Raw genomic sequence first — 23,597 nt, forward strand, 5'->3', positions numbered from 1 at the left:
TTCCGTTTAGGTAGCGGAAAATAAATGAATTTTTTACTTATTTTCTCATGTTCATTTGGTTGGTAGAAAATATTTTGAGGAAAATACCCACCCAAGCCCCACAACTTCACCCCAACCCCACCACCCCATACCACACCAACCCCCCACCTCCACCCCACTCCCCCACCCCCAATTTTTTTTTTTGAAGTTTTTAATTTTTTTTTGGGATTTTCTAAACCACCACATCCCCCCACCCCCCCACACACACAACCACGCACCCCCCACCCCCATTTTTTTAAATTTTTTTTCTAAACCATCACATTCCTCCCTCGGCGTGTGACCCATACCACACCAACCCCCACACCCAGCCCCCCACCCCCAATTGAAGTTTTAAATTTTCTTTTCTGGATTTTCTACCCCCCAAAAAAAAAAATTGTTAAAAAATGTTTTAAAAGTTACTTTTTTTCGGATTTTTACACCACCCAGCCCCTTCAATAACCACACAAACTTTCAATTTTTATAATTTTTTAATAAAGGTAAAATTAAATAGGAAGTAGAAAATTCGGGGGGGGGGGGGTGTAGGGGGTGCGTGATGGGGTGGGTGTAGAGAATCAAAAAAGAAAACTTAAAATAAATAATAATTTTTTTGGAGGGGGTGATGGGGTGTCGGGGGTGGGGGGTTGGGCGGGGGGTGAAAAAAAAAAAAGAAATTTTTAAAACTCTTTTTTTAAGAAAAAGTTTTTTTTTTTGGGGTGGGTGGGGGTGGTGCGGGGTGGGTTGAGTGGGGAGTGGTGGTGCGCAGGGGGAGGGATGTGGTGGTGTAGAAACCCAAAAGAATTTTTTTCTTGAAAAAAAAAAATAAAATTTGGGGGTGGGGGGGGTTGGTGGTGGGGTGCGGGTTGGTGATAAGGTGTGGTGTGGGAGGAGTGGTGCATGGGTTGTGGGAGTGGTTGGGGGGTGGGGTGGTGCATGGTTGCGGGAGTGGTTGGGGTTTGGTAGTTAGGGGTGGGGGGAGTGGTTGGGGGAGGGTTGGGTGGTTGGTGGAATGCATTGTTGATTTGTTTTCCCTACTTTTATTAGGAAGTCATTTTCCCCATTTTTAAGGAACTTATTTTCCTAAATAAAATGTTTTCCATAATTTTTGACCAAACGAACATGAGAAAATTGAAAAAAATTTCCGGAAATTTTTTTCCTCCATATTGAACATACCCTCAGTGTACAATACTTTTCTGAGCATTCAACTTTCTAATTTTATTTTTTTCCAACTACCACAGCGCATGAATTTGACCATAAGCCAGGGTCTACTGCTCTGACATTTCCTTCTCTATCTTTTTTTTTGTTTTTTTTTTCTTCTTTGAAATATATGTATTCCACCTTGAGAAACCATTACACGGACAAATACATTGAACTAACATCAAGAAATGTAAAGGAAATAAAATTAATGAATGATAATGTTCTTCTAGTACTATTGCATCTCCAAAAAAGAAAATAAGAAATGTATTTACATGCCTTATTAGGAGACTGATTTTTTGCATTGAAAAATTTACAACCACATCCTATGTCATTCCTAAAAAAGTAGGAATCTAGTAGTTCAGTTGGTTGACTACATGAACTTTCACCTTATTGGTGAGGGTTTGAATCCCCACGTTGTAATCCCCTTCCCTATTTCTCTTTCCCCTATCCACTATGTAATAAAAAATAATTAAAAAAAAATGTATTTCCTAAAAAAGAAAGGCCACCTGCCATTACATACCTTTCGGCTGCCCTAATTAATTGCCCCATAATATTGCTTGACCTATAATTGGAATACATTGTCAATGGCCGGCCAACTTTCTGCCTAGCTTATACAGAACCATCACCATCCCATGCAAATTTGTGTCAAATATATACCAGCTGATTTGAACATTCTAGTCAAAACCAATCCTATTATAGCTATTGTCTTCTCCATTAGTATTGTTCTCGTCCTCAGAAATGCCCCTATTTGCCGACTTTTACAACAAATTTTATTTATTCTTTGCTGCTTTACGTCGTAACCCCAGTTGGAATAATCACTAGCGTTATGGTCTTCCCGGCCCCAATGGTATGCAACTTTTCCATCATAACTTAAATATACTCAACCGACAGATCTAGAAAGAGCTAGTGGCTGTGAAGAGTCATTTCTAACATATATAGCACATGGTGAGCCCTCCTCCATCACGACAATTTAACAGTTGGAGTTTAATTTGGTAAATCTTCCACCAAGAAAATAAGTGGTGAGTGTTTACCCTGTGACAAGAATTGTGGGTCAACAGGACCTACATGTAAATTTTTTGTAATATCGGGAGATACATGAAGTTAGCATTCACTTAGTTGAGGTGTCTAAGTGAAAGATCTTTGCCAACTACATTTGTCTCCCAATGAGTTCAGCCTTAATTAAATATTGATGAGTTGAGCTTTTTAGTGTTTATTATATGATGATGATGGAAGATAATAGATATCCAATAAAATAATTAAGGTGCGCTCAAACTAGCGTCACCACTATATTAGTTTAAAAAAATTGAATTAATGTCGGCTAATGTGTGTTCTAACGGTTGATTGGAGGGTTGTGGATCATAGCCAAGTGACCATAAGGTTCATTGGGTGAGGGGCGGAGCTAGCTTGAAGGAAGGGGATTTAATTCTTGAAAAATTATACTGTGCAAAATTGCAAATAGAGTAAAAATCAATTTCTTTTGGTTATATATAATCTATTTAATTTCCTTGACATAAGGAATTTTTTGGTAAACTAGTGAACAGAGTTGAAAAGTTGCTTGGTTAAATGTAAGTTTTAGGTGTGACATTTTTGAATTCCCGCCTGACCAAAAACAGTATTTTGGTTGGGAATATGTTACTTGATACTCATCTTATTATTAAGCTAAAGTGATTCTAGATCCGAAAAATAAAAGAAAACCCATCCGCATGCGGGAGTGCGTTTCGAAGATTTGATTCTTTTTGAGGACCAAGCACATAAAGCATATTAAAATTCATATTAATAATAAATGATAATCAAATTAAAATATAAAACTTTTGTTTATTCTGATGTCATGTGAAATATGTGACAATCTTATTTACAAAGTTAAATAATTAGAAAGAGTGCGCCTACATTTTATTTAATGACTATATCTTCAATAATATTTGGGACCTGAGACACCAACACTTTTTATTGATCACGTCTTCCCATCTGTTTTAGCGCCTTGAAAGAGTTACCTGATAATCATTCTTTGGTGGGAGGTGGCAAGATATATATCTGTGAAATTAATCTAGGTCTTCATGTTGACTCGGAACGATTATATATATAAAAAAAAGAAAATACCAACACCACCTTGTACGCTTTTATCGCATGGCGTCGACGATCATGAGACCCCCAATCGGCCAATCATAATGATTATTATGTATTAATAATAGCAATTTATTCAACTGTAATATCCAAATAGCTATTTGACTTTAGGTACATTCCAATTTATTAAACTGTACTAATATATAGTAATGCTTGCAACTTATTTGGAACTCTAAAACTCAAAATCTGAATAGAAGCGGACCTAAGATTTTGAGTTTATGGATTCTAGAAAATTTAAAGGTTTTTTAAGTAAATTTTTGAATACAAATATAATTTTTGAGCCAAAACTATTGGATTCTGCCAAACTCGTAAGCAAAACTACAATAGACTTATTTTTATGATTGGCGTTATTTCATCAAAACATCACTTGCCATAAGTGCTTAAGCTCTCACAAACTCCTTCACAACAAGTGCCAATTCCTTTAACTTCATGTCGTCAAGAAACTCACAGCCATGAAAGCCTCCTTCACTAAAACTATCCACAACTTGCACACCTTTTTCCTTCAACATCTTTGAAATCTCAATTTGTCGATCGATCAAAGGATCGCCATCACAGCCAATCACCAAAATCTTCAAACCTTGTAATTTCACTTGATCAAACAAATTTCCATTTGATCTAATCTCCACCATCGGATTACAATATGGATGATCACGATCGCTTCCTATAGGCAACGCTAACTCCCACATAATATCACTCACATTTAGTGACAACATCTTATCACAAGCTAATCTTAATTCTGATTTTGTCCTTTCATTCCCACCAAAAAAAGCATGATGTAAAAGTAACCCTTTGATTTCTAAAGGCTTAAGGTATTCACCACCTCCAGCGACACGTAAACCTACGTGGTAAGTAATGTTGCCACCAGCACTAGTGCCCGTGAGAAAACACTTAGAAAAATCAGCATATTTTGTTAGCAACTCATCAGAGGTGTTCTTGATCCAATGCAACGATTCCATGCAATCATCGTAAGCTGCTGGAAGTCGATTTTCAGGTGCGTATCGATAATCGACGGACACGATTATTGCTGGAATTTCAGCCACGAGTGTTGCGTAAAAACTTTGTAAGATTGGTGTGTCTACATTAGCTGCCAGTACGAATCCTCCACCATGAAAATATACAATAAGAGGGAGTTTATTTTTCGAGTTTAGTACTTCACGAGGGATGATAATACGAGCCCATGTGTTCTTTGTGGCGTTAATGATGAGATCTTTAGTGAAGACGGAGGAATGATCAGAAGTAGTGGTGGCAAATGGACGAGTTGGTGAATTTTGTGGACGTGTGATAGAGCCGTCAGTGTTACGAATAATGCCTAAGTATCCATAAGGATCGACATTAGGATCAATTAGAGCAATTTGATCAGCCATAAATGGTAATTAAATTGGACAAGTTAGACTAGTGATGGAGAAGAGTGTTGGTGATGTATAAGAGAGCAATGTTGAGATATTTATAGCCTTACGTATAACCTTTTCAAATCATCAGTCGTAGAAGATTAAACAAAATACTAGTGAACATAGTAAAACCTCGTGGCATGTGAATAATGTCAAAGAAATTGACAAATATTTGAAGCATGAAGTGTCGAACCATTCAATTTTTAGTCGTATTTAGACAATTATTCCTTCATCTTTTTAAAATAAAACTTCAAATAAATGCTTCTAGAATTTTTTTGAAGTTGATACATATATTTCTTTTTTGGTTAAAGGACGTTAATATTAATAATTAAACTGGACCAATAAGTTATGCATTCTGGAGTCAGATTAATAGTATTAAATGCCAAAATATGCCTAAAAAAAGTAATTTCTAGTTTGTGCGCCCTATGTGTATCCAGGGCAAATAAAGGAGGAGCTGCTAAGTGAAACTACGTCACAAAAAAAGTTGTCTTTGCTCCTTCCTTCGCTAGTAGGTCCATAACCTTGTTTTGCTCCCTGAAGCTGTGACTAAGGGCTATGGCCCCAAGCTCCCACATTAGTAATTACCGTTGTTTAATAGATTGACAGGTTTGATGGTTACGGTTTGACATTCTTTTTATACATCAAGATTTGTTTTGTCTTATTTTTTACATTTTCTTTCTTTTTATTTTTATATAAAAGAAAATAAAAAATCACTAAAATGAAACAAAGTTTTATATTATAATATTTGAAGCTTTAGTTAATTTATGTTAGATTTTTCTTTTCATTTACCATATAAAATGTGAACAATAAGTAACAAAAGTGAAATATTTAACTGGCTCATTATTGACCATATAAAATCTAAAAAAATGAGGATCAAATTAATGCTAGGTAAAGGATTCAAACCATGACTACAAGGAATAATTTCCATCGGTTTGAAAATTCTTCAACACGTGAAAAGGAAAATCAACAAGCAACTAGTGTTGGTTTAATTTGGTTTGCTCTAATTGACAGTTCAGATACCCCAAAGTCATGTATATTTCGATCTAGGTTCACTGAAAGTTTGAAACTGTGTATATAATTTGAATTGATTGTTTGGCAAAGAGGTTAACTTAGCATAGTGTAAAATAATCTTTATACAATCATGTAATCTAAAAGATAATTAAAGATACATTTCATAAGAAGAGTCATTACTTTAGTAACCTAGAAAATAAGACAGATTGCTTAGTACAAAGTAAAAATCATTTATCTTTGTCAGTGTATATAAGTCAGATTCAATCACGTCGTTCCAAATTTCATGTTTTGAACTTTGTTCGTTCCAATTTGTCGTACCTTTTGTTGTTTGTAATGAGACTTCCTATAGTTGGTTTCCCGTATCAGCTCATGAGTTGCTTCATATTGGAATTTTATTTTCGTTTACTTTTCATTTTGCTGTTTCTTTGTTGATCTTTCTGCCTGATTTTTTCATTTCTATAAAGACATCCTAAAGTACGTAGTTAATCCTTGGTTCCAATTTGACTTCGGTTTTCACTTATTAAAAACAGCTATACGTACAATCGGGTATTCGTGTGAATTTTAAGTTTTGATTTCTCGATATTAGTTCAAATAAATAAAGTTATAACCCCTAAATCGTTTGGAATTATAGTTGTTGCCTTCTTGTCGTAATATAACCCATTTGTGTCTGTCATTTCTCGAGGGGCCAGGTACAGAGGTTTACAGCATTATTGGTTACACTCAACTAGTTTATGTAATGTTAAACCAATTTTTTTCCTCACAGGCTTAATATACACAAGAAACGTCTAAAGGACTCCTTTAATTTTTTGTACTTAACATGATCTAAGAGAATTAATTTTAGTCCAAAGTCCCATATAACTACAAGCTAGCAGGCCTGACCTGAGACCATGGATAGGCCAGTGGACTACCACTCACTTTTTAAAATTTTATTTCAGAATGAGTAATAAATTTGGCCAAACTACAGTAAATTTGGAAATTAGATTAAAGTAATTTGAAATCAATATTAAATGATCAAGTGGATGATTTCAAGTAGTGTAGTAACAAATTATGGTCTAAAACTATGGTCCTTCCCGAAAATGGACTTTGATATCCGTACTAACTTTGTCAAGTGAATGAGAGATCTATCCACTTATCCAGTTCCCAAAGCTGACTGAAAAACAAACGACTCAATATACCAAGCCATGATGAAATTGACATATAATAAACACAACTCTTCTCATTTCATATGCAATCACAAGTACATAGGCAAACTGTACGACGACATTAGCAAGTAATACTTACCACACCAGCATATTTTAATGCTTTTATTCAAACACAAACACTCAAGAAAACATCACCACACTCACAAAGAAGAAAGGAGGTGTATATGATGTTTTTGATTTCATTGCAGCATAAACCATCTTCCATAAAGCAAGCTAAATGTGAAATTTCCAAACATGTTGGCATTTCTCTATGGAACAAATGCACCATTGTACTTTTTCACAGCCTCTCTGCTATCAATTGTTCCTGAGTACTTCTTCTGTGCTGGGGACACTGGTTTTAAGTTAGCATACCTTTTCCTGGCCTCACTGCTATCAATGGTTGCATTTGGTGGGACGATTGCACCATAGCGCGGTTCCTGTGTATTCTCATATGGAGGTGGAAAATGCTCCCTGGCCTGGATTTTTTCAGGGTAATGGTCTTCCATTTGTGGACTGTATTGTTCCTTTGGTGGAGAAGTAGGGGTAGATGAAGGTTTCCAGCCTCGCGGTTCATGATCAGGGTAGCTTTGTTTCATTTCAGGTGTTGAATGTGATGTTGGTGGAGAGTGTGGTTGTTGCTTAGCAGCGGGGGAAAACAGAGACTTCCAACCTTTTGTCTTCTTGGGGTAACTTTCGTTATTTTGAGATTTTGGATCTGCAGTTGAAAAATGTGGTTGTTGAGTAGAACCAGGGGGAAAATGAGAGTTTACATCGTGTTTTGTCTCAGGGTATCTTTCTTTCCTTTGAGATGTCGGATTAGAAGTTGGTGAATGTGATTGTGGTGTATAAACAGGGGAAAATAGAGGCTTTGGGCCATGTGTGTTTTGCTTTCTTTCCATGTGGTAGCATATTTTCAGGGTAGCTTTCTTTCCTTTGAGGTGTTGGATTAGAAGTTGGTGAATGTGATTGTGGCGTATAAACAGGGGAAAACAAAGGCTTTGGTCCATGCGTTGTTTCAGGGTAGCTTTCTTTCCTTTGAGGTGTCGGGTTTGAAGTTGGTGAATGTGCTTGTTGTGAATAAACAGTGGGAAACAGAGGCTTTGGGCCATGCGTTGTTTCAGGGTAGCCTTCTTTCCTTTGAGGTATCGGACTTGAAGTTGGTGAATGTGGTTGTTGTGAATAAACAGGGGAAAACAAAGGTTTTGGGCCATGCGTTTTTTCAGGGTAACTTTCTTTCCTTTGAGGTATCGGGCTTGAAGTTGGTGAATGTGGTTGTTGTGAATAAACAGGGGAAAACAGAGTCTTCATTCCTTTTGTTGGTTCTGGGTAGCTCTCTTTCCTTTCGGATGTCGGATAATGGGTTGGTTGTGTAGAAACAGATGAAACCAGAGGCTTTCCACCCTGAGTTCTCTCAGGGTAACTTTCTTTTTTATGTGGAGTCGAGTAAGATGCTGGAAAATGTGAGTGTGGTGCATAAGTAGGAGAAGCCAGAGGTTTGTTACCTTCCGCAAGGATCTTCATGGCAGTGCCAATATCGTTTGTGGCCTGGCTAAGTGGAGGACTAGTTTTCTTGTAACCTCCATTGAATCTTGGCTTGCCATAATCATCTTGGTTGTTGCTATATGGACTTTTTACATAATCATCATCACCTCTCCTGCTGTCCCAATCCTCACGAGGCAATCTTGATCTTGGTGGTGAATCCCTTGTGTTGTTGACCCCATAGTCCTTGAAATGGCCAGCCTTGGGAGAACCTATGGAGTGAGTGAAGCTAGGATTTTCATAACCATCATTCTTGTACTTATATGGACTTGATCCGCGATTATCTTGAAGGTGCAACCCTTCAAACCTATCGCGAAGAGGGCTTCCACTTGACTTCTCCCAATCTTTGTCACTAAAATCGCGATGCTTACTGTACTTGGGAGAGTCGTGATCTTCATTTCTCCAACTAGGCTTATTAGTGCTCCACTTTGGAGAGCTCAAAAGAGGGGGATGAGTTGGTGGACTAGCTTCATTATGAATTTTATCAAAGAAGTCATGGACCTTCCTAGGACTATGATCGTCCCATTCTTCGTGCACATCGTACTTGTCTAGTAGACCATAACTACGACGAACTTTAACAGTTCTTTGAGCTCTCACCATATAGCCCTCAACGCCATGTTCGGTTGAGTAGGCAGTGATCACAGGATGACAGACATGATCAGGGTAGTCACTTACTGTTGTAATTGGCTTCCCCCTATCATCTGGGTATCTTTGCGCCCCCTTGTAGGTGTTAAAACCTCCACCGTTGCCATAACCAGCCATAAACTATTCTTAGACTAGAGATGGGAAAACTATATCCTTTTCTCTGTGTGCTTAGTTTAAAGCAAGCTAAAATTTCTCCTTATATAGAAAAGTATTTGCATATGGATCATTTCTCTTCTTTATTCTGTTTCTACTGTTTTAATCTTTGGATTCCCTTAGCTTTGTCCATAATGTGAAAGAACCAGATTCTTCATATACTTTGCCTGGCTATGAGGTTTTCATTTCCATTGATTTATCTTCATGAGAGGGCTAATAGGGCCAAGCAGGACAAAGGGAACAAAATATTTTTTGTGAGAATCGTAGGGTATAAGAGATAAATGTGAATATTTCACTCTTCAAGTAAAGGATAAGATTGCGATTTAAGCCTCCAAGAATTAGAACCAGCTACTAGATAAAGATACTTGTAATTGGAATAGATTCTCTTCTTTTACTTGAAGTAAACTTCAGTAAACCTCTCTTCCAGGGAATTTAACAACAGAAATTACTATTTTTTGCTTTGTTTTTGATGATGATTGTGTTTTCCTTTTTATCTCATTTTCTTTGGCACTACAAAAGGATAGATGAAAAAAAAACATTTTTATATTTTTGAAAATAATTAAACCACATCCTTAATTGCTTCTTTTCCTTTTAATCCCATTTTCTTTGGACAAGGAACATTTTTATATTTAGAAATAACTGAATTTTAAACTTTATAGCCACAAAAATCTTGTGGCATGCTTACACCATAAGTGCCAAAAGATTTTAATTCTTTTTTTCTTAAACGTCATGTCCAGTCAACCTACTTCATAAATTAAAACGGGCAATATGTATTTAAAAGAGAATCTAATGCAAACTTATCTGGATGAGCTAGACAATGAACCATAGAATTTGTATCCCTCAAATTCTTCAGTTAAATGCACCAACTTCAGCTCCAAACAACTTGTGATAACCAACAAATAGGTCTGGAATCCGAATATTATGCTTTTTAAGAACAGCATATATCATCTTGCTACAGTTGAAAATTTGACTTAACCATCCTGAAAAGATCTGATCACTTTAAGTATATTTATAATGATCAAATTAATGTCCCTTCACTAGAAAATGTCAAAATTGTTGTAGTGGATCAGCCGCAGTTGATGCACATGTTAACTGGGAAAAATAACTGCAGTTGAGTTTTCAGACTGGAGCCTAGTCAGTTGCTTAGCTTGGAAACTGAACTAAAGTAGGATCAAACATTTAATAATCTAAAAAGTGTGGTACTTAATCTGATGACCCACAGGATCAAGAAGCACTAAAATTTGTGAATCGTTGACTCTGCTGATTGCATGGTTCTATCCACACACATTTTCACATGGTATAAGGCATGTGCTTTCATATGACCAACATATACTAAAAACTGGTTCTGCTTCATCAAAGACACTGATGCAAGTTATCATAAAGATTTGATATTTAACCACAGTTTATTGGTGGGGAACTTGCTCATATTCGGACATATCTAGTGGCAAAAAATATTATTATACAACATATAATTGAACCATGAATACATATACATCATTTACCAAAAAATAAATCTAACTTCTAACTGGTCACCTAATAATCAAATGTTGGGACATCATTAAACGTTGCAGAAAATGCTTTATGCACGGTCCGATCAATGACGCTTCGGTAAGGATCCTCCTCTCTTTTCTTAAGCAAATAATTCATGTTATTTTGAACTTCAGATTTTACCTGCAAGTACAATTCTCTTGCTTTCTCTCTGTCTTTCACCAGGTCCTTCCTTCCCTTTGTATGAATAGGTTTTCCAAACAAGTAGTAAAAACGACCTGGTATCTTAGGTAAAACACCCGGGAGATACAGTGCTTGGTTGGCGACCTCCCCGTCCATGTCCGTCCTATAGAAACATTTATGGAACGGTTATAAGGATATAACAATAAATGGTTCAGAATGAAACGAGACAATATTAGGAAACGAGACAAGATCAAATATTAGGAAATGACCTGACTGTTAAACCCCTCCTGGCTGCATGTTCGTTATAACGCCTTATCCCATCACCCAATATAGGAATATTTTTTAGGTCGTCATAGTCGAGAACTAACTGCAATCAAAACAAATAAGATCAGGCAATAATATATTGGGATATAGCATAAAACTAGTTCCAAGTTCATGTATGAAGAATCTCTTCAGCTCCCCACTCTCTTATTCTATTTTCACTATGAAGCCACCCTCATAATTTGAAAATGAAGAGCACTGTAGCTTACAAGGCATGCATAAAGCAAAACTTGTGTATATAGAACACATTCCATTTGTTGCCATTTTGAATGTCCACATTTCTGTTTTTGGACTATTTGAAGAGAACTGCAACTTTCTTAGGGGAATGCTAAGGTTGGCAAGAAAGGGCTAGGGGAAGTTGAGGACCTTAAGCTCAAAGCTCCATTGGATTATCCTCTTGGAATTAGATTATCCACCTTCCTAGAAGGATATCTTTCACAATTCATTTTTAATTCACTTTTGGATATTATGTATTATAAAGACTTTTAACTCCTTGAAACTAGTTAAGAATGATATTGAAATAAAGGAAACATGCTGGCTCACTGGCTTAGATCGGGATGTCATCTTTGTGTCCTCATAAAAAGAAGAAAATGAACTAAAATGGTCAATGGTATTAAACAGATACAGATTTCACAGAAGAAAAAAAGAATGGTTAAAGAGTGTTCAAATATGTTCATCTAATCAGATAAAAGTATCAATCAGTTAATACCGGAACAAAATGTAAAAATTAAAGATAACTAGTTTTCTGATTTCCGAAGGTTGAGATAGAGATTGTCATTGGCTCATTGGACAAAGGGGAGATAGAAGTACAAGAATCCCCCTTTGGACGGGAAATGGTGATAAAAAGGAAGAAGCATCTGCCCAGAATAATAATATTTAGTTGAACCAGTTACTATTTACAGATCAAAGGGGATAAGTGAAGAGCTCATCCTTGTTCTTCTCCTTCTATTTTCTATGAGCTAATTTCTCCGACAAAACTAAATTCTCTGAAAATTCAAAATACCCGAGAGACGAGAAAACTCTATGCACCTTCCAAATATGAAAAGAAACAAGCTAACAGATAGATAATCAAAGCTTTAAGGGAAGTAATATCAAGGAACCAAAGAGCAACACTATTTCTTCTAATGTAGCAAAGGAAAATATATGTAGGACAGCATTAACAAACCTGTGCTATATCATCTTCCCCTACAACCCCAAACGGCACAATTGTCGCACCAAATCTTGCAGCCATTCTGATGAATTCTGGTTGGTCAGGCCAAATCACCTTGTACTCTTCTCCCTACAACAAATAGAAAACCATCAACATAGGGAAATGACATCACAAGGAAAAACCTAACTTGACGACAATGAGGTTATTGTTATTTTCTTCTCATTCTAATGAGGTACACTGGAAGACAAGTAGACAACAGTCACCAGTTTTTCTCTTAAATTTACTTTGTGAATAGCAGTTAAAAAACAGAACAGGAAAATTAATTAAAAAGAAAAAACACTTAAAAGAAAACATGTCCGAGTACCGGTTCTAATATACCATTAAAAGAGACTATGACCAGATTAGCTCTATCGAAGTTCAAGAATATAAGGTGCTTGTTATTATGTTAGAAGTGAAGTATTAAAATAGCATCAATCCAAGCATTAACTTAAGAAAAAAATTGTTCATCACCAAATGTCATCCAAACTCCAAAGTGGGATTTCTACAATTTTTTTTTATTTTTTATTTTTGATTAGCGTAGAAGTCTTCTTTGAGCGTCATCGATATCCGGGGGTAAAAAAAAAAAAATCATGTAATTGGTCCATGAAAAAGAATATGACCAGTACATCGGCATGTTAAAGACATAATTAAATAAATAGAAGTGTCTCATCTATAATAATTTAAACTTTTAAATGAGGGCGTTCACACAATTCAACACTTCTATTAAAATTAGGGTGCCTTTCTCTACAATTACTTCGCCTTCAATAGTAAATACTCTATTTTTCTTTGGTAACAACTCCTTTACGAAAAGAAAGAATAAATAAAAATTTAAAACTTAACATCCTCAATCCAATAAATTGGAGAAAACCTCTGGGTCTACAAGACTTAGGAAGGGCATGGATTCTCTAAGGCATCTAAAAACCATTTACATCCGATATGAAAATCAACCTGGGACTATATTTAGGCTTCTCTCTAGCAAAATCATTTGTTGTATTCTATGGCAACTTGTAATTTGTAAGAATTCATTACGATGACTCATCAACTATTGTGTCACTTCCTTGGAAGATGTGGGAGGAGATACAAAAAGAAACAGTAATTAATCTACAAACTTTTGTAACTATTATGCATCCACTATGGTGCCAACAATTAAATTGTCTTTTATAGAGAAACCAAGGGAAATGACACACCTTACGATGTAAGGCCTCACGGGCACCACCAGGATACAGCAGAACATGTGACTTTGTTGCAAGCAAGAAACAAATTGCATGGCATGGGATGTGGACTCCCTTCCCCTCGTGTGGGCAGTCAGCACATCAGTGAATAAGCTTTAGAGCCTTTGAACTCTCAGTCATCTGAGTAAACAATGAGAGCTATGACCTAAATGTGCAGTAAATATTTTCCTCTGCCTCAAATATTCTGAAACAAGAGGGGTAATTTTCTAATCAACATGTAGGTTCCATGTGATAACTGGTAAACAACACAGGGCCTTGTTCTTGGGACCCCTTTGCTCCTTATAAATTTTCCCATTTTCCATTGTGGACAGCATAACTGGACTAGTAAAATTGAGATACCATCTGCAATATCATATTTGCATAATATTAGCCGCAAGGTGCAAGATATTAACAGATGCATTATAAATTGTTAAGGGAGCTGAAAATATGTGAATTTGATTGACGTATTAAAGGAAAAAAGAAAGACTAATTCATTAGGTTATAGCTTCATGACCAAAGGCTTTTGTACACATTGAATTGACTGAAGTTCAATTTTTCTCCATACATGTTTGACCAAATAAAGAAGCATGAGCTTTTGATGTAATGATAGATTTCTATTACAGAAGAACATGTATCTATAAGCAGAGAATCCAGTATTAGGTACCAGTAATTCAATTAAGCAAAAATCATCAAGTGGATCAGACTTTTAGCAGACTTCAGCAGGACTGCATTTCAAAATTTGTACATGTTGTCTTATTGTTTTCAAAAGCAGATTAGGTAATAAATATGTGTGCAACATGAAATTGTTTTTTCTTCCTAACACCTCTTCCGTGTTGATTCTTTCCTTCTGAACTAAAATATTGTTAAGAATTAAATAAAAAATACTACAGAACTAGATGGTATGTGGACAAAATATAATACATCTGAACAAACTTTGACATGTTACTTTCTCTCAGTAGAAAATTTTCAAATTACATCACATTGCGCATTCTCAGAGAAAATTCTTGATAAATTCTGTTGCATAAAGAAAACACACATATATTTTGCCCTAACACTTCCATACAATTTTCCCATTTTCCATTGTGGACAGCATAACAGGACCAGTAAAATTGAGATACCAACTGCAACATCATTTTGGTCATAAGAAGAGAAGGAACAAAATGGTAAATGCATTATAAATCAAAAAGGGAGGGAGGGGGGGGGGGTATGGAATTTGATTGAGTAAGATGTAAAAGATTGACTGAATGCAATTAAATGGAAGGACTGACCAAAGATCTTTCAAAGACATCGGATTGCCTATGTCAGTCATTACCATGACCAAATAAAGGAGCTGCGTTTTGAGTAATGAAGTGTCGATCCCAAAGTGACAGCTATAGGTTGAATCAAGTGACAGTCAAATCAGGGATGAGATCCTCAGGAATTAGCATGTGTCCAGGTGAATAGATATTATCTCATCATTTTCTAAAAGAGATTAGGTATTAAACATGTGTGCAACATGATTGTTTTTGTACACATACACATGGAGATTGAGAGCCTCGGAAAAGAGGAAGGTAAACATGTAAGGAAGCAAATCTGTGCTTTATACATGTGGAAACATGTAATCATTGATGTAGATACTGCATCTGTGGGCTTTCTCTCATTAGAAATTTTCAAGATATATACCACACACCATTATAGAAAATTCTGTTAAGATGCAGAACTTTTATCCGTTTGGTTTTCCCCATGCTGTTTTCATATGTAAATGGAGCTTTTTGTGCAATGAACCTTAATTCTAAGAATTAAGTTCGGAAGGGAAGGATGACAAATTAGTGCATTCCTCTACTAGTAATCACCCATTCGTCTAATCACTTCCAAATTTACTTATAATGCAACTGGGATTTCCCATCTCCTTTTCCCCGTGAAGGATCATGAACTTGTAAAAATCATAGTTGACCAAGGTGGCAGTGATTATTTTGTTGTTTAAACTGATAATCAACGTAGGAATTCATCGCCGATTGTCTGATATACTTGTTTCTGCCTACATCGTCTTTATTATTAAAGGAGAACAAATTAAGGTTACTTGAATTTGTTGGTCTAACTAGGTGGGATTCACAATTAAGACTTTCAATTAGGTTAATGTTATATTTCATGTTGATCCTCGTTTGTGTAAATTAAATTTGCTCGGAAGGTATGTATTTAACCATAGACCACAGCGGGGAAAACTAGAACTTGGGAAACTAAAGGAAAGAGAGGAACGAGAAAACAAAGAAGAACTCAAGGGAAAAATAGAAAAAGGTAAAAGGATAAGCTTATGCTCGATGGCCTACTGCAACCAAGTGTTTGCCTGATTAACCGTATGCTCAATTACCTATTGTCCTTGAGGGCGTTCTTGAATTCTGACTCACTAGGAGGCAGAAAATCCATGACATAATCGTGCCTTTTCGAACGGCGATATTTGCTAGTACCTTTGATGATGGATAGCAGATTAATACCATCTTCCTGCACAGTTAAAATGGCAATCAACCCAACTGTTACAAAGTCCCCACAACAGAATCCATCCACATATTGTAAGGTCATATTACAGAAATAAAACTACCAGTCACCAGACTCACCACGAAACACAAGAATCCAAAAAAATCTCTAATGTTCTGCCTTTTGATTAGATTTTCCATTGCTTTCAGACAACTTAGAAAAAGCTAAAACAGAGAAGACAAAAAATAGAGTTTCATCTACATTTTGCTAAAAATAGGATTTTCCATTCACTCACTCATGCATTGAGGATATACATTAGTTGAAATGGAGAAGGAATAGGTGCCAACTTATCTTAACCCTAGCCAGGCATGAAGTTCAGATACCATTGTAGCTTTAAATTTTAGAGAGCGTTTAGGAAATGTATGTCAAGATATATAAGTTAAACTGCAATATAAGAATAACAAAGAAAGAAACAGAAGAAGGCCTTCTATATGATAATTAATAGTTGTGTAAAATGGACTATTTTATTTTTCTAAAGCTACTTTTAGTGCAGACTTCCTGTTGAACTTGATAAACTTTTTAGCGTTCTCAAATACTAAATTTAAAATGTCCAGACACACTTGTCCTGTGGAAATCTTTTACATTACTCAATGGTTCTCAGTTTGAAAACTAAGAAGTGTAAGTAGCAAGCGCTGTCATATATTTGAAGGTGGGATAGTCGATGTAAAGTGTAAATTATTAAGCAAACAGCTTATTTAGCTCATTAATTTAAAGTAAGAACTCAAGCTGCAGGATTCTAGTCTAGTGGTAAGAGCGCAAAAATGTGACGTGTAGGTTAGGCACATGCCATGAGTTCGAACCCTTTCGCAAACAAAAGCCTAACATTTAAGTGGAAAAGGGTAGAGGGGCGGGCCATTATCCAGTACCCACCAAGTTTCAAACCGTGCAGCATTGGCCCTCAGGATTTCTCGGTTATCAAAAAATAAAAAGCCAAAGTAAGAATCCGATGTTGCCTCAATATCTATACTACTGCCTACCAGAGAAACAAGAAAAACAATTGAGAATTAGATCAAATTATCAAATTTAAAAACACTACAGAGTTATTGAGGCTCTCTACAGCAACCATCCAATTAAGTTTACTACATATATACTAAGGACAATAACTACTCGAAGAAAGCAGATGGTTATTTTTGAAAAACAAAGAAGCATGATAAGATCCCAAAAGGAGAAGAACTCCTCACCTACCAATAAAATAGTATGCCCATTGTCTTTGAAGTATTGTACTTTGCAGTTTCTTAATGAATTTGCAAGCCTCTGAGCTTCATCTCCACTTGGAAGCATGTTATCCTTGCCACTATACATTGCAATTCAATTCCATCACTTCTTTAAAAATGTTTATCCGATAGGCAGAAAAAATTCAAGCTCATGCACACATGGAATACAGAGAGAATATCCTACAGAAGATTTTAGCATCATTTTCAATTTTCCCTCACAAGGCAGAATTATGCTCGTAAGGATATATATCAATGTAGGTTTCATGAGATCTTTTTATCTTTCAGAATATCAACTAAGAAAGGTTAAACACATCATAGAACCTAAATGGATAATTATGACGGAAAATTGATGCTTTTTAACTATTATGACACCTAAAGCTTAATGAATTACTGATGAATGCCTAAGTAGAGTATGTCTTTCACCTTTAGTTTTGCATGAGTTATTGTCCCAGGTACAAACACATGAAACTGATTATTGCAATTTCACAAAGCGATGGATAAAACTACTCCATAATGTACTGTACTCATGAACTTCACCTTCACTGTGGTGCAAGGTATTTGAAGTAAATGTTTTGGTTCAAACACTACTTCATATGCTTCATACTGTATGAGATGATCGATGATAAAAAGAAAAAGAAAGAGAAAAGAAAAAACAAATCTTCAGAATTGAGGCAAAAGCTTTAACCTACATCTTGCACTAGAAATTCACTAACAATAATATAAAGAGGACAGAGATCAGACCTAGCAATCACAAGTACTTCAGCATTAACAGCATGGAGGCGGGAATTTGAATAAGATGAAGCAGATCTAAGAAGCTTCAACTTCCAGAGAAGAGTTTCCTTCGGTATGATATCAGCTAAGCCCTGAAGAAACAGAGGGGGATACAATTACTGTAACATGAATGCTATGCAGTTTCCTATTGGAGCAAAGAGACCAGAAATTTCAAATCATTTGACTATCCCAGCATAAGCAAGATTCAATCACACTAAAGACTTGTTTCCATCAGGTGCAGTATCGACCCCAGGTTATCAATAGTTTTGGTTGTTTAAGTGAAACTCCTCCATGCCCGAGAAGATTTTGTGGCATCAACTCTCCAATATATCTTTAAACAGTATTATTAAAAGCCATTACTGCATTGATTTACATACAAATTATGAGCAACTTTCTTTTCAGATACTTAGCTGAAATATGTAGTTCAATGGTATGTGTCATTCACTGTCTTGGACATATACGTTGAGAACCTTCGAGCGTGAGTTGCAATTAGGGGTGGCAACACTAGCCCAAACTCATTTGACAAGTCATGTTCTGCAACTTCTAATTTTGGGTTTATATTTTCTACTCTCTTAGTAGAGTTTCTGGAGTAATTAAACATAAAGTTCTTCTGAGAATTAATTATTTTTACAACTGATCAATTGAAAATTGAAAATCAATTATTCAATTTAAGTTATCTTCCTGTGGCCTTGTTCAAAAAAGTGATGTTTTAAATTTGTTGCTACAAAACATGATTAACTAGTAATTTTTTGTAATCTTTGTATTTTTGATGAATTGTGTTTTCTTATAATTTTTATTTTATTTTTTAATTTTAATTTAATTTTTTTAAATTTTTTATCTTTTTGCAGTTTAGTCATGAGATGTTCAGTCATTCATTCCAGGAATTTTGTTTTTATTTGATAGCAAGGTCGGTCTGAACTAACGTTCTGGTTAATCTCATAGTTATGTCCTAAAACTGAAACTAGTACATACTATATGATGATGCTAAAACCAGAGTGTATACTTTGACTGTTTCTCCATTGGCACTATTCAAAGCCTAAATCCAGGAAAGAATCAACGTAATGCAGGAGAAAAAGACATTTATTGATAAGTAAATAAAGAATTTTATTGACATAATAAAAGAAGAAACAAACTCCACAAAATACAAGCAGAACATACAGAGAGGTTTGCCAGCAAACCAGTGAGGTTGTCAGAGAGACGTTGAATAATTTGTCCAGGAGGAAGCATGGAATCAATGTTAACCATCGCCATCTTCATTGGATCACCTGATGCATAAATGAAAATTTTTTGTTGACAATATGAAGGCAGTTGCAACTGCATACTGTTCATGAATGTAAAAGGGAAAAGGAAAAAGGGTTATAAGACATATCCTCTTTGACGGGAAAAGGACAAAAGGTTTATATAAGACATGTCCTCTTTGACACAATTTTCGAACAGGAATAAATCAACACGAACCAAGAATCCATAAGCAATTTAATTTTAGGTTGATTTATGGCTCCAAATTCACCATTTCTCATAATTAAGTTCTCAAACTACTCAGAGGAGTAATCAAGATTTATAAGTCTGGTACAAGTTTCTTATAGAAGAAACTCTACATGAACACATGAAATATTATTCAGTTAAAAGGAAAATGATAACCATCAAGAAACACGTGAAGGCTATAATAACAAGAATAGCAAAATAGGGATATTGTTAAGGTCAGAAATCAAAGAAAACCTCAACAAATGCACCAAGATTAAAGTTGGTAGTTAGAGATGGTTATATTCCAGGAAGAGATGAATTATACCCATAACAAAGCTCAGTAGATATGGGACCGTAACATGAATTTCATCAGGCAAAGACTCTAGAAGAGGAAGCAGAGGTTGGAGTTGTGTCTTGCCAAATGAAGTTGCTGAAAAATGTAGAAACTAAAAATTAGATAATGGATCATTGATGCAGTGGCATGCCAAAAAGAGTTACAATAAGAAAAGGCTCTCTTTCTGATACCTTACCTGGATTAGCTAATATCAGAACAAGGTCAATCTTAGGATTATGAGCAGCAACAGCAAGAGCCAAGCACCCTCCAAATGAATCTCCAACTAAATATATTGGCTTGTTTGGAGATGAAGCATGCTTCAACCTCACAGTTCTCTCGACAAATTTCACCAGTTCTATAAATTTAAAGCAAATAGACTATAACCATGAACTTTCTTCTTTTCCAGCTATAATAAATCTCACATGCAAATGTTCCATAAGCAAAACACATTCAGATAAAATCAACACATGTCAAAGCAAATATTCTGAGGTCATAGCTGAATTCCAAAATAAACAAAGCAAATATTCTGAACCCACACAGGTCATAGCTGACTTTCCTCAACTCCACTCTCCAAAACAGTAAAAAGAACTTTACCATTTCTTCATATTTTTGAAGCTTTGGCAGGCAGTTAACCATACGAAGACAACTATAAAGAACCTCCCAACTTGTGCCAAGTCCTTTCCGTATCCCCCCCCCACCCCCAAAAAAAAAAAAAAAAAAAAAAAAAAAAAAAAACTAAGTAGTCCCCAAAGACAACAGATTGAAAGAAGAAAAGAAACAGAAGACAAGAAAACATAAACTCCAATTTCTTGCCTCCTCAATCTTTATTACCTAAGTGTGTGGTCAAATAGTTTGCTTCTTAGTTTGATCATTTAAAAGAGAGACATATGTGAGATAATTGGAGAGACATACAGAACATCAAATACAGCCCTCTATATTGATTTCCTTCCATCAACCTCAATGTGTTTTCTTCAAGTAGTCACCCTAATTCTTTCTACCAACCTTGCAAATCCAAAAACCTATGAATCTTTTTAACAGTAATCTCTTTCGCTCTGTGATTGCATGGTAAAGTTTCTAAATCGATAATTACTGCAAATATAAATATAAATTCCCAATATATGCCTTCTCATTGAACCAACGCACAAAGCACTAAATAAGGGGAAGAAATGCTATACCATCAAACGGTGTTCGATCATACACAGGAATATGCAAGCACCAAATCTGAAAAACTCTGCAACAAGCAAATATTCAGTCAAGAATTTGTACTGAAGTGTTTAAGAAAAGGGCCACTGAACTGTTTAACCACAGAGTAATGAGCCTTACTATATGAAATCAAGCATCATGGCATATAAAAGGTTAACTAACTTTTCTACCACAGGTATTTATAGTCATAGTAAGAGGCACAGGGTATGCACAACAAGCAGCAGCAACTTCTATGCCTCAATCCTAAACAAATTGGGGTTGGCTCTATGAATCATCACTTCTCCGGTTAACCTCAACTCATGTCACCATCATACAAAATAAAACTAAAAGGGAAGAATAAGTTAAACATATATAAATAATAGTAATAACAATATTAGAAATTCTTTAACAAGACCAAACTTTATTCCCTAGTAGTAGATATCACCTATATGAATTTTTTTCTTCCATTGTGCCCAATCTTTGATAAGAACCACAAGCAGAAAATACAATTACATTCCATTCTTGGATAAAAACACACATTGAAGTCCTAAACATAAACTACAAAAGCGTTCCCACTTTGTACTTTCTTACACGCTACAGTAACATGGCAAAGTCAATTTGATTTAACACAATAAATAGTCATCCACTGTATGATCTGACTTGCTGAAGTACATAGTCATCAGCTGTTATAATTGAGCAATTTATAAAGCAAATAAATAAAAGTTTATGATGCCATTACGAAAGCCAATACCTTTTTACAAAGCATGGCAATCAGCAATAGTTTTTCGACTAAACAATCATAGCACTTGGATATCAAGCTCCAAGACTATTTAATTATTTGGAGCTCACTACGTCAAAGCCACGAATGGCATTGAAGGACAAAACACAGACACGATATCAAACTCAACTGATAGTTCTAAATATGTGAAGATTGCAGTGTAAGATACAGAGTATTACAGACCACTAAATATAATCATTCATATCTGCTTTAACGCATGAGAAATGCTTTTTGCAACATTTAAGATGCAGAAAAGTAAGCGGAGAACAAATAAGCTAGGCCTAAAGCAATTGGGGTTGATCTTACACTACAATTAATCTTAGCTAAATGGACAAGAAAAGTATTGGGATTGGTCTCCTATTTATTATTTATGCATGATTTTAAGAGGCCAGCTTATGTCACAGTATCTCAGCATAGAATAGGAATAATACCAGAACCAGACAAGTATTTTTACATGTTATAGAAGAGTGTCCGGAACTTACTTCCCAAGAGCCTTCTCATGCAAAACAAGACCCATGCCAGTGCCATCCATTCCTATTCATTGACATTGCTTTCTAGTTAGTCATCCATAAATGCTAGAAAAAACCTCCACAAATTTAACAATAAAAACTGTATCCTAGGAACAGCATGCATGACTTGCTGAAATGTACTGCTACATCGGATTGATTCAAATGCTTTCGTCAAATTTTAGGACTACCATACTGATATTAATTCCTCTATCCGTACTACTAAACTAATATAAAAGCTCTGTTCCAGCGTTATTTTTCTTTTGATTTTGAAGATTACCAGGCAGAAAAAGCAGGAGAGGAGATTCTTGCAAAGGAGGACCAGCTGATATGGGAGTAAACCACCGCGGAGGACCTCCATCGGGCTTAATAATCTCCAATCCTATCTCAAGATAATCCTTAACAGTTTGAGTTCCATATCCATCATCCCAAAGCGGTTCCAACTTGTTTTCATGTCCTCCTTGCTCTTATCCAAATGATCATTTTGCACATCAACTATAGGGATACTTTTCTCCTTTTCCTCAATAGAGGACACACCATTAACTTTGACAGAATCTGAAGGCAAAAATGTGGAGTCCCTGCTAGCTAAGCACGTGATTCGAGATATACACTGAGGCTTATAGCCTGGGTTACGAGCAAAATGAGGGGCTGCCCAGAAATTTTGCGGAAGAGAAACCATAATATGTCTGCAATCAATGACCACAAACTGCAAAATTCAAACTTTTGAACATGTACTGAATAGGCTCCAAAAGATAGGTCTTCTCTCTACATATGTTTATGAAAACAGTGTTAGTATACTGTGTTCAAAACCAGTAAACTGGAAAAACCAAAAATGCAGAAAATTGAAAATATCCGAGACCACAGAATTCACTGTGTATCCTTACGAAATTTAATCCCCTCACTGTACCTGAGGTTATGGATTACTTCCTCCCAGAATAAAACAGATATACCTGTCGCAAGAGTAGCGGTACCTCAAACGCGTACCACTTTGTCAAACTCAAAGTTAGTAACAAATAACACAAAGAATCAACTTTTGTTTTGTAAGAACGTATGCAATAGTTCAAAATTCGATGCAGAAACTGAGGCACTGCCTCTGTATTTATAGCCACAATTTTGAGCAAAAAATATCTGTTTGGAGCTGATTTGGTGTCTGTTCGGAAAGGCCCTGTCTTTTCCGAATTACGAAATGACCGTTGGG

General features: G+C 35.7%; 3 protein-coding genes across 3 annotated transcripts; all 3 read right to left on the bottom strand.

The window, feature by feature from the left end:
• Nucleotides 1-3,364: 3,364 nt before the first annotated feature.
• Nucleotides 3,365-4,757, bottom strand: LOC132062571 (carboxylesterase 1-like). Its single transcript, XM_059455115.1, has one exon. The coding sequence runs from the start codon at nt 4,695-4,697 to the stop codon at nt 3,714-3,716; it is 984 nt and encodes a 327-aa protein (XP_059311098.1). The 5' UTR covers nt 4,698-4,757; the 3' UTR covers nt 3,365-3,713.
• A 2,425-nt stretch (nt 4,758-7,182) lies between these two features.
• On the bottom strand, nt 7,183-9,214 carry LOC132061983 (uncharacterized). Its single transcript, XM_059454649.1, has 2 exons — nt 7,765-9,214; nt 7,183-7,628 (listed from the first exon to the last, which is right to left on the bottom strand). Exons 1-2 carry the CDS (start codon nt 9,212-9,214, stop codon nt 7,183-7,185), a joined length of 1,896 nt encoding a protein of 631 aa, XP_059310632.1.
• Nucleotides 9,215-10,408: 1,194 nt separating this feature from the next.
• Nucleotides 10,409-23,477, bottom strand: LOC132061984 (phytyl ester synthase 1, chloroplastic-like). The gene is given in 16 exon segments (XM_059454650.1): nt 10,409-11,084; nt 11,191-11,288; nt 12,408-12,521; nt 13,619-13,717; nt 13,879-14,005; nt 15,990-16,120; nt 17,339-17,447; nt 18,109-18,230; nt 19,297-19,403; nt 19,925-20,029; nt 20,130-20,288; nt 21,109-21,164; nt 22,376-22,427; nt 22,680-22,853; nt 22,856-23,164; nt 23,307-23,477. Coding segments are annotated over 15 exon segments (1,977 nt in total). The 5' UTR covers nt 23,079-23,164; nt 23,307-23,477; the 3' UTR covers nt 10,409-10,783.
• Between the last annotated feature and the right edge of the window lie 120 nt (nt 23,478-23,597).

This window comes from Lycium ferocissimum, chromosome 7, assembly GCF_029784015.1.
Source record: "Lycium ferocissimum isolate CSIRO_LF1 chromosome 7, AGI_CSIRO_Lferr_CH_V1, whole genome shotgun sequence".
NCBI classification, from domain to species: Eukaryota; Viridiplantae; Streptophyta; class Magnoliopsida; order Solanales; family Solanaceae; genus Lycium; species Lycium ferocissimum.

Bases quoted from the DNA above. Each gene is read 5' to 3' on its own strand.
- LOC132061983 (XM_059454649.1), bottom strand. From the start codon at position 9,214: ATGGCTGGTTATGGCAACGGTGGAGGTTTTAACACCTACAAGGGGGCG. The intron at 7,629-7,764 runs GTTTATACACCA...TTTCAACTGCAG, and splicing joins CAAAGCCTCTATTTTCCCCT to ATCCAAAATCTCAAAATAAC.
- LOC132062571 (XM_059455115.1), bottom strand. From the start codon at position 4,697: ATGGCTGATCAAATTGCTCTAATTGATCCTAATGTCGATCCTTATGGA.